The following is an 11,725-nucleotide window of genomic DNA, read 5'->3' on the forward strand; positions in this document are numbered from 1 at the left end:
AAGTCAATCGAGCAACCATGGGCCCACGCACCCAACTGGGCAACACTGGGCTGCCGTGGAGGATTCCAGCCCCCGCGGTCCTTTCCCACCCATCCCACTTCTGCTGCTGTAGCAGCATACGTATGCATTAGTGTACAACCACTGATTTAAGAGAAACCGATACATAAAATTACACTTCTTTTATTGAAGATGCATTCTTAAAAACGCTAAAGCCAAGGCTCACCAGCATCATTCTTGAAGTCCTACAAACTTGTCCTGAAAATTCTACTTTCAGAGTATTTGTTATCGAAGGTTTTGATGCCTATTTAAAATGCCAAGAAATGCTTCCTGAAATGATTAAAAAAAAATACCATGAATAAAGGGTACTGAAAACGATACACAGCATCATAAAATGTTAGAGCAGGAAGGAGCTTTCACGATAATTGCGTTACTTCTTCTCATTTAAGAAATAAAAGGAACCAGAAAAAAAGTGACATGTTGGAGGCCATGTAGCCTTGAACTTTGCAGCCCACCACACTGCTGGAACGGGAAGGCCGTTTTGACTTGAGGAGACAGGAAGCAAGAGCAGACTGAGAGTTGGGGGTTAGATGGGAGAGACCAGGGAGAAAGAGAAACGGGAGCGCTCAAATTAAGAAGCTAACTTTCAAGTCAAAACTGTGTCTCCGTCTCGAGTTTAAGTGTTACTAATGGCATTTAAATTAACAGCATGGAAGTTTAATGATGTAAGTTTGCCATAATGATGATATATGACATTCTACTAATACATAATACATACACACAGATATCCATGCATTAAGCACTTATCCCCTTGACAATTATTAGTAACTGGCTGCACAAGTAATGGTGTTGTCTGCTGCAGGATATGACACGGGAGAGCTGTCTTTTCACATTGCTATCCGAGACGGATGTACATTTCAAGCTGTCTGCTAAACTTGAGAAAACAGCCAATGGGTTTTAGTTTTCATTTTTGTATTTGGGGTGGGTGGGTATGTTTTTGTTTGTTTGTTTGTTTTCTCCAAGGTGAGAAAAAAATGACATTTTAAAAACCTTTCTTTCTTTAAAGCAAACCCCCAAACACTTACATCCCACCCACACACCTCACACTGACAAAACCTGTGAACCTCCTGACTTTGCTTTTTTTTCTTTTTTTTTTTTATGGGAGACAACTTTGGAAATTTCCTGATGCAAGCTGCCGGCAATCACTGTAGCTGCTGGTGCCTAGGCTGAGAGAGATACAGGGGTCACCTATTCGGATGAAGGACAGTTACAATCTCCTCAGCTCCTTTCAAAAGGCCTACAACACACATATTTCTCTGGCAAAGAACTTTATTTTGAGGTCTGTATTTTTTTCTATTTCTTTCTAAAATAGGTTAGATAATTCTTAAAGACACTTTGATGAAAATTATTATCGCAACTCCAAATGCACTGTGCCACCACACACCTTCCAAATACCAATTAAAATACTTTAACCTTGTTCCGCAACTACATACAGAAAGAAAAAATAAAGCACAAAGTTAAGAATAAAGACAGGGCTTCCCTGGTGGCGCAGTGGTTGATAGTCTGCCTGCCGATGCAGGGGACACGGGTTCGTGCCCTGGTCCGGGAAGATCCCACATGCCTCGGAGCAGCTAAGCCGGGGCACCACAACTCCTGAGCCTGAGCTCTAGAGCCCGGGAGCCACAACTACTGAAGCCCACATGGCTAGAGTCCGTGCTCCACAACAAGTGAAGTCACCGCAATGAGAAGTCCATGCACTGCAACGAAGAGTAGCCCCCGCTCGCTGCAACTAGAGAAAGCCCACACGCAGCAACGAAGACCAAATGCAGCCAAAAATAAATAAATAAATTAAAAAAAAAAAGAATAAAGACAAAGTATTTAGAAAGTGATGCAGATTATGAAGCCAGTACCATATTTCTAAAGAGTGTCTGTAATGACAACTTTAAAATAAAACTGCAGAACTAATTGTGATTTTTATTTAATGAACTAAATTTTAAATCCTTTGTTGTTTTTAAGAAAACATGGGACTCCCCTGGTGGCACAGTGGTTAAGAATCCGCCTGCCAACGCAGGGGACACGGGTTCAAGCCCTGGTCCGGGAAGATCCCACATGCCGCGGAGCAACTAAGCCCGTGCGCCACAACTACTGAGCCTGTGCTCTAGAGCCCGTGAGCCACAACTACTTAGCCCACGTGCTACAACTAATGAAGCCCATGCGCCTAGAGCCTGTGCTCCGCAACAAGAGAAGCCACCGCAATGAGAAGCCCATGCACCGCAATGAAGAGTAGCCCCCGCTCGCTACAACTAGAGAAAGCCCGTGCAGTAACGAAGACCCAATGCAGCCAAAAATAAAATAAATTTAATATTTTTTTTTAAAAAAAGAAAATACTATAGCTCAGCAAATTCCTCAGAACTTTTTCCATACCCCTTAGGCCACACCGCAGTATACCATTTTTCATATACTCACAATTTTACTTGCCTCAAACCACTGCTGCCACATTTCCTACCATCCCCTCTTCCAGATGACGCCACTTCTGTTCATAACCATGAGAAACCTACCACCACATAAACCCAGAAGCCAACACGGTATCACTGAAATTTTTTACTCGTTTCTTTCTCTGTCACACGTGTTCATGTACCCATGCCCTGTCTCAAAATACAAAGTGAGCAGAATGTTGTATGGTCCAACTTAAGTGCAACCAATCTATTTGGTAATAAAATAGAACGACCTCATAGTCAAAAAGGCCCAGAAGCCATCTGGACACTCAGCTGCTGGTCCTAGTACTAGTTGTGGCTCTCTGTCTAGCCTTGGTTGAAAAAACCTCTAAACCTTAATTTCATCCTCTGTTCAACATCAGGGTGAATGTAAAAATCCAAAACAATCCAAACTGTGAATGCACCTGAAAAATGTCGAATTCCATGCAAATGAATTATTATGCAAAAGAGCCATCCATGATAGTGTCACATCTTACACTTAATCGTCTTTGTAGAATAATCTACCTAGGGACGTAGGCTTTTCAATCTGTTGGGGGGCGGGAATGTAAAACCCTCTTACAGTTATTTAATTTCTTCTGGCAACTAATTTTCCTGAATGTTTCAGCACCATATTGAGTAAATTTTAGCAATGTTATCCTCAATATTATTTATACCTTAACGCAGTAAGTTTAGAGTAAAAATGATTGTTTAGCATGTGTTATGGGACCAGCACCTCCAGGTGCTGGGTAAGTTAACAGTAAGCATGATGGGCATTGCCAAGTAGACATAAGTGTCCAGCAGCAAGGAAGGACCCCAAACCTAGTCCCACACCATGTTGAGACAACAAGGATCCAGCTCCTTGGCGAGCATCCCTAACCCATGTGAACATTCCTCTGTTTTTGTTTCTAACCAACTGTTTTTGTTCTACCTCTTCCTTAAGTGTAGCCTCGCTCTCTCAATATCCTGAACTCGGGATCGTTTTTAAGTGCAGCGCCAGGAAAGAGATACAGGAAGATAAAAGGGGGTAGAAGCTTAGCAAAAATCTGACTTTGGGCAAACTGTTCAACTTCTGGGGGACTCAGTTTCCTCTTTCTTACAGAAATGAAGTAGATGCAGACGTAAGTCCTCAATTACTTCAAAATAAAATCCAAGCCTTTGAAAATACTGCATCCATCTTTACGAATGCTGGAAGCAAGACGCTATATTACATCAGAATGGTACTCCCAGAATGTCTATTTGTTTTATGAGTAGCTCTAGGTTTTTGTGTGTTAAAAGTGACATTTGTCTTTGCCTATTCTTCTGTCACGTTTACAATATTGTTACATAGAATTCCACTTCGTACTGGCTTCCAAGTGAAAATCAATATTAAAAATCAAAAACAAACCCCCAAAACTTGAATTATTGTCATCCATGACCCTGCTACTCAAAGTGTGGTCAGATGGTGTCATCTAGAAGTTTGTTAGAAATGCAGGCTCTCAGGCCCCTCCCCAGATTTACCAAATCAGAATGTGCATTTTAACAAGATCTACAGTGATTCAAATGCACATTAACATCTGAAAAGCCCTGATTTGTATGTTTCAAATATTACCAGCTTAGCTTTCATAACCCAAGATCATTGGGTTTCCCTTCCTCTTCCAGTAGCTTTTATTAAATTAAATTCAAATAAAGATGCTAACTACTAAATAAGTACTGTGACGAGGCAGAAACCACCAATCACCTGCAAACAACTCTAAAAGGCATGCCACAAATTTCTTTACAGGCAAATCTTCTAGTCCAATATTTAGTAAATACATTTGCTTTTATAGTAAGTGAGTAAAATCTATGAATGATATTAAGCGTAGTTATTCCAGTGTTGGTTGGACCCTTGAAGTAGTCAGGATGACTTCACTTTAGCCTCTAGTACCTCCTGCTTCCTTTGCGTGTGTGCCAATCACTTACCTTCTGGGACGTCTGCAATGTCATTTTCCCTTGGACTTACCTGAGGGAGAAATTACACCATTCAATCAGCAAAACAATGCATCTTGTAAAGTCCATCCTGAGCCAAGTTCCTCGGTGTTGTGGTGAAATTACCCCATATTATTCCTCCCAGCCTTGCAAGGCCAGGTTCAAGTGGAAACATACACTTAAGTGCCAAGGTCTCCCTTTCTGGGGAGGAAGGCTCTTTTGCATTTTATGAACCAGAAATTTAGGGGCAGAAAGTCAGTATCTGCATTAAGTGAGGCTGTTACTGACTTCACTTGGAAGACAGCTTTTGGCTTCCAGCTTTCTTAATTAGGAAGGAAACTGTCAGAAGAAACTGATCATATAGGAAAAATACAGGCCTCCCTGTACTCTTGTCCTCTTGGAAACAATATTAGGAAGTATTTTACATCCTGTTGTGGTCCCACGTAAGCCGAGAAGAGTACTACTGTTTTGGTTTCTACTGTAGCCCCATCAACACAACCCGAATACTTCTGCCCCTAATTTCTCAGTCCAGTGAAGTCCAGAGGTGGCAGGGGTGCTGAGAACAACATATGCGGTCCACACTGTCCTGCACACAAACCCACTTTCCAAAGAAATCCTCCAAAGGCACAAGAGAGTGTGCAGTGGATTTCTCATGGGGTCCAAACTGAAATACATTAACATCCGCCTAATTCTGAAAACTATCTACGCACAGCATGTGTATGCTCACAGTAAGAGCATACACCGCAATGTGGTACAAACAATTAAAAGTTCGTTTCAAAGTGGAAATGCAAAATAGAACGAATATCTATTTTCTGGAAATGAATCTAGCCATCTGCCTTGCAAGAGCCGCAGGAGGAGTACCCAAAACAGCAGAAACAGCAGCCTCTGGTGTTAACAATCTATTCTCAAATCTCATGCTTCACATTTCCCCGGCAAACAAGGCTAAAAATACAAGACAGGCAACAAATAGTCTCTCAGGTTCTGCCACTCCATGGATGGCGTATTCAGAGTAATATTTTGTGCTGAAATTCAAAACCGGGGGGGGAAAGCAAGCTATCATATTAGAAGCTGGCACTCAGAATTTTAAGTGTGAATCTGATCCCAAAGTATATTAAGCTGAATGGTGAGAGGGTGGCTGTTTGCGCACAACATAAATCTCTGAGACGTATCTGAATACATTTATAGATTTATTTAAGCTCCTCTAAATTCTTCTCCAAGTCTCAGAGTTATAGAGATATAATTTTAGTACTTATGTCACCAAAATACCAGACTCATTTTGTTTCGGCACAGTTTAGAAAAGCGTCTTTATCGTGGGCTCTGGAGTCGGATTGCATAGGTTCAAATCCAGGCGCCACCACATACTAACTCCGTGGCCTTGAGCGAGGTACTTACCTTCTCTGTGCAGCTCTTCTGCTATCTTCAAAAGGAGGATAATAACAGTGCTCACCTCAAAGAGTTATTTTAAGTTATGTTAAGTTACTTTAAGGATTATGTAAGTTAATGTGTGTAAAACTCTTTAGAGTAATGAATGGCGCCTGCTAAAGACAGTCATTACTATTATTATCTAATAGTCAAGCAAGACTGCACAAATGCCTTCTCTTAAGGAACAGGCATAACACAGAGAGTGGCAGCAACACGATGACAGGTCTCATGCCAGTGGTGGCCATGAAGCGAATGACTGGGTGCACAAACAAGCGTCTTTACCTAGAGTATGCGGCCAAGAACGACAGAGGTAAGTCCCCCTTGGTTATTCGGTCATGCTGTTAGTTCATGAAGGTGGCAGAATAAGGAGGACAGAAGACAATGACACGGCTGGTCAAGGAGCACTGCCCAGTGTACGGGACAATCAGAATTAATGGCAAAGGTATAATCAAGGAGGGGGACACATCCGGGCTCTCTGTGAACATCTGTGCCTGCCGCTTAAGAGGACATCCTGCATCACCACCACCACCTTCCTTAAGAGAATGTTATGGAATAAATCTTTCTTCATACACTTGGTCTTCGGGATTAAACTGTAACACGTATGGTCTGGGTCCCCAGCCTCCATATTTTAAAAAGAAAGAAAGACCCGAGGGAGTGATATCAAATATTCATTATCTCCTGAACAACCAATTTCTTGTTAAACCTTGAAAGTTGGCAGTATTTCAAGTTGGGTCCTTATTTGGTAGAAGGAGGATGATAAAACATTTACAAGCCATTGAGGCAACGGACAGAAAAGTGCTTCTTCCCTAACTACTAAGACAGTGGGGTCTAGAACTACGAGACCCGCTCAGTCACAGAGTTTTGATGGAACTCACGGAGGATTCCTGGGGTTCCATAGGTTTCCCCAACCTATGGGGTACCACTTAAAGAACCAGAGACCCACAGATGGGTCACTCAAAGAGTGAGGAAGAATGGAAGGCTGACATTACTATTTTTCCTGGTAAGATTATGAAAAGCGGTGACAGATGCTGCCACTATAGGGTCAGGTAAGAACAATGAATCTCTTCTTATCAGCTGAGATACTTAAGAGATTTCTTGAGCAGAACCCTTTGTCAGGCAGGAAAAAAAGATACCACCGGACTGCTCAAACGAAGAGTACAACCCAAGAGTCACAAAAAGGAAAACCCACCAAGAAATTACAAGAAAAGGCTCTTTTCTTATAGCCCTTTGGAGGGGAAGATTCTGGAGGAAAAAGAAACAGAATGCGGGGTGGTGGAGGCAGTCATTATGTTCGTTAAGGAGAGAGTGAACATAGATATAAAACTGCAGGAACGAGGTAGGTAGATGGATTTAAGTATGCGTGAACCATGCGACCCTACTGTGCCTATAAAACAGATGTATTTCTCTTGCCCTTAATGCATCGCTATGGTTACCATAAGGAAGATTTCATTGTCCGCGAAAATTTTTAAAAGGAGGACTTGTGTGAAAGCTCAGCCCAGCTGAGATCATCTTCCTCCCTGCCTTCAGGCTGGGATATCTGTGTACAGTATCTAATAGAGGAATCACAACCGGATCCACAGCAGCGCTCCCTTTTTTCAAAGAACAAAAACAAATCAGTGTGACATGATGTGGATTCAATTAGCACTTGGCAGGTCATGAATAACTTTTAAACCCCCTTCTTTTAACTTGGAAAGTGTTAAAATATACGGTAATCATGGTACCCAAGCGCTTTCCTTACAGTAAGTATGCTATCCATCAAGTACATAAATCTCAAGAATTAAGTCTAGCTTACAAAGGAGGGAACCAGAACATGGCTCCTTGGGCCACTACTAGTTTCTGCAGGCAGTCCCTTGCCCCGTGTATTTTCCTCGCTGAGGACATTCAAAGCCAAAATCATCTGAAATCTCGTTGCAATTTTCAGAGGGTTTTTACATTAGGTATGGAGGGAAAGAAAAGGGGAAAAAAAGGAGTTGGTACAATGATCTTGGAAACAAATAAATGATAATTGTAAAGAAATGGCTACTGAATTGTTCAATCTTCTTAATATAATCAAAGCAAATGGCATAGTTCTGTCTATCCTGTTGTTTCGGGAAGGCGGAGTACCTTGGTTCAGACCAACATGAAAAGGCTTGTAGAACAAAAAAACTATTTACTTGGATAAGTAAGAACACTGTAGAGCCAACCCCAGAGAATGCGGTGAAACTACTCAGCAAACATGTCCCCTGGGTGCATCTCATCTTGCTTTTAATGAGGGGGCACCTTCCTGAGCTGGGAGAACTTAAATAACTTTGAAACGCGCCCTTTGTTCTGAAAACCCTAATTGTACCCACCTGTCCCAAGCCAGGTTATGTGGCTTCACAGATTTATAGCCTGTTTACTGCTCATTTCTTGGGGAATCTCTGACAGGTGCTAAAGGTAACAGGCTTTCTGCCCCAGAAAGTAAAACACCACAAGGGAAATATTAGTCAGATGTACTGCTCCACTCCATGTGTCTTGAACATTACTATGATCTGTGCAAGACATTTGTTGTAAATAAGCCTGCGGAGTGTACAGTGTGTTTTCCAGGAGTCCTTTGAAGAACAGCTTGCAGACAGGAGGTGCTAGCCTTAGTTTCACAGCCAGCAAAACTCCATCCAAGAGGCTTTTGGCAGGTCCACACCTCTTGTTTCAAGCTGGCTTCAAGACAGCCCCACCAACCAAATTCCAAGGGTCAGTATGTGGAGTCAGTCACTCTTAGGTATTCAGCATAGAACAGCAAGTGGAAACTCAGACATTTACATCAACACTCAGAAAAGGCCCGCTTTCCCCCCTAATAGTGTATTAAAAACAACTCAGAGCTGACTTTGCAAGGAGGCATTCTCTGTAGTAAATTAAATGGCTGAAGCTTGTGTTTCTCCCAGCGAGGAAAAGAACTATGCTTCACCATCACCTAGTGTGTGCAATCACTTGAGGCTCATTTTTAAACCTTTCCTGCTTTTTAAAAAGCCTGCTCCATTTAAAAAAACACAAAAAACAAAAACTTTTCAGGAAATGAAATGCAAATAGTCACTGAACAAGATCATAAAAGGGAAAAACCTCTATCCACTTTTTTCTTTTTTTTATTCTTCATTCCAGACAGCACGACTGCTTTTAACACACCGTTAGCTTTTATAAAAATGAGATTACACTGGTTTTTCTGTGATCGTCCTCAACCCTTTCCACCCTTTCCTGTCTCCCGGCTACTCACAATACGTTCAAGGTAGAGGTAAGGTGGGCAGATCAGTTTCACCCCTCACCAGTCAAGCGTTAGGTAAATCATTTAAGGCAATTACAAATTCTAAGCCTAATGGATGACACCTAGGAATAAAGAAAGAGCGGGAAGGAAGAGCTTCCGGATGATTTCAAGGGTAAAGCCACAGTCCTCAAGCTACGTGTAAAACTGCCTCTGATCAGCTTCAAAGCAAGTCCGCGGTTTTAGGTTCATGCTTCCAGTCCTCGCTCAAGGTGGAGCTGAAACCAGGTGCAGAATGTCACTCTGCCGGAGTCCAGAGGATCCAGGAAAAATGGGGTCTACGTTTCTAAGTCGGAAAGAAGCTGCGGCTTCCCAGCCGCTCAGGGGTCCCCGCGCTCACGAGCTCCCGGACTGGAGCCGGCACCGGGCAGGGAGAGGAGGCGCCGGGTGGGCGGCCTCGGGCCAACTGCTAACCCGGCGGGGCACTGCCGGCGCAGTTAAACGCGGAAGGTGCACGCCGCTCTCCCGAGCTCCCGCACACCGCGGCCTCCTCGAAAGCAAGCCCACTGCTGCCCAGGACCTCGGGCTGCTGTCGCCCGAGAGGTGTCGAGCTTCGCGGACTTCAGCCTGGGCGCTGCTCCCCCAGAGAAAAGGCGCCCTCTCCATTCAAGCGCACCCTCCAGAGACTCTCATCACCCGGCGCCCCTCCCAAGGAACTCTCGGACACCCCTACGGGCGCCCACCCGTGAACGATCTCGCCACGGAAGGAAGAGGACTGGGGGGAGCGAGATTGGAGTGAAGAGGTGGGGACTCCAGTCTGCAGCAATTGGGGAGGGCTCGGAAAATACAGCAAACGACGAGAGGAAAAGAAGGGTAGGGGTCCCGGTCCCAGCAACCTGTAGGGCTGCGGCTGATCGCGAACTTGGGGTGGGAGACAGTGGTCCCCTCGGAGGTCCTCCGCCCGAGTCCCACCCCGCTGCGCTCAGCGCGCGGAGAGGTGCAGGGAGCAACTTGGGAAGCCAACGCCATAGGTGCGGGTCCCGCTCGGCCGCCTCGCCCCCGGCTCCGCCTCCCGCTAGACCCCGCGCTTACCTCGGGCAGCCGCAGCCCCCGCCGCCCAGAAGCAGAGCCCCAGCCAAGGGAGCCACCGGCGCGCCCCTCCAGCGCCTCCTCTTGCGGCGGCCGCTCTCCGCATGCTGCTTGCCCCGCTCGGGAGTACGGATCCTCTTCTGCGCGCCGGCAGCCCGGGAGAAAGGCACTGAGAGCCAGGGGCCAAAGCAAGTGGGTCCCGGGGGGCTTCGGCGAGTGACTGCTCCACCGCCGCTCCCTACAGCAGCAGGGCAGGGCGCTCCGAGCCGCCGCGCGCTGGGCACCCAGAGGATGCGCGCGTCCCCATAGCCTCCCACGGCGGGGCGACCGCTGCCGCCACGGTCACTGCCCGAGTCACCCGCCGTCCCTGCCGCACTGCCCGCTCGCGGTGTTTCAGCCGCCGCCGGGTTCCGGACTAGGGAGCGGAGGAAGGAGCCCGCAAGGCTAATGAGACCCCCCCCCCCAGAGGCCGCCCCTTCTCCTCCCCTCCGAGAGGCAACCAATGAGCCGGGCCGGGGCGGGGCGGGGCGGCGGCGGCGGCGGCGGGCGGGCGGGCGGCGCGGCGCGGGGCGGGGCGGGGCGGGGCTGGCGGCAGGGAGGCGCAGGTGAGCCCCGCGGCGGCTGCGCGCGACCCCAGGTGCCTCCGCGATCTCGGGAGCAGGACCGCCGCTGGGCTTGCGGAGGTCACGCTCGCCCCAAGATGGGAGCAAAGCCTGCGGGCCTGTTGGAGGCGAACCCAGCGCAGAAATATGTGGGCATCTCGGCAGCCTGAGTCTGCTGCTTCCTGCAAACCACTGTTTCGTTCAACTTTGAGCCCTTTCACAGCCCTGCCCCTCTTGCTTCCATTTTTTAAAATCAGACCAGACACCACTCCAGAAAAATTCAAAAAAAAAAAAAAAGACAAATGCCAAGTGGGAAAAAAATAGCACCGGAATAAACCCATTATTGCCACTAAGCTAAATGTGCATGCATGTACATAAAGAGGTGGGGAAGTCACGGGTGCATGAGGGGTATGTGATCGATTTTTATTTTTTCTTTTTTTCCCCAATTCCCTTGTCTGTGGTCCTAATCACCCAGGAAGCGCCCAAATTTTCAGAAAAGCTCTTTCGTTTCTGATGGCTTCTGTTTCGTTTAAATCTGGGCCCTGGCAATTGCCTTCCTCCTAAGTATCTGGGAAAGGAAGTCGTGCTGGGCCTTTGTCATGAGAAGGAAAGACTTTTCTTAAAAGTGTGGTTTGTTTTGAATGGGTTGTCAAATCTTCATTTCCCTGCTTTTGAAAGTACCTCCCGGTTGCCTCTTATTCTCCCATTTGCAGAAGGAGTCATTTAAGAGAGATTGCCTCGGGCCACACAGTTTCAGAGCAAAGAACACACTTGGGGGGTTGGCCCTGAGTTCAAGGCTCCATAGAGCACCATATTCGAGCCCCCAGAATGATGCCAGAACTCAGCTGGTCAGAATATGTGTCCCCTTTTGCCTGGTGGACCCCAATAGAAAATGAAATCTTGGTTTGAAAGAAAGACAGCGTTCCCAACACCTCCCCACGGCCCACAGTCAATATCAATACAGTACTTTCAAAAAGTCCCTCTCT

The 11,725-nt window shown here is 46.1% G+C and overlaps 1 protein-coding gene across 5 annotated transcripts in view; it reads right to left on the reverse strand.

Annotated features, from left to right (window-relative positions):
• UNC5D (unc-5 netrin receptor D) overlaps positions 1 to 10,550 on the reverse strand; it is a 597,345-nt gene extending 586,795 nt beyond the window's left edge. For all 5 annotated transcript variants that reach the window (XM_079909331.1, XM_079909333.1, XM_079909330.1 and 2 more), the window contains exon 1: positions 10,141 to 10,550. In XM_079909331.1, coding sequence (XP_079765457.1) covers positions 10,141 to 10,243 — 103 coding nt within the window. In that variant the 5' untranslated portion in view covers positions 10,244 to 10,550. The remainder of the gene's footprint in view (positions 1 to 10,140) is intronic.
• Positions 10,551 to 11,725: the final 1,175 nt, after the last annotated feature.

This window comes from Stenella coeruleoalba (genome assembly GCF_951394435.1).
Source record: "Stenella coeruleoalba genome assembly, chromosome: 21".
Taxonomy (NCBI): domain Eukaryota; kingdom Metazoa; phylum Chordata; class Mammalia; order Artiodactyla; family Delphinidae; genus Stenella; species Stenella coeruleoalba.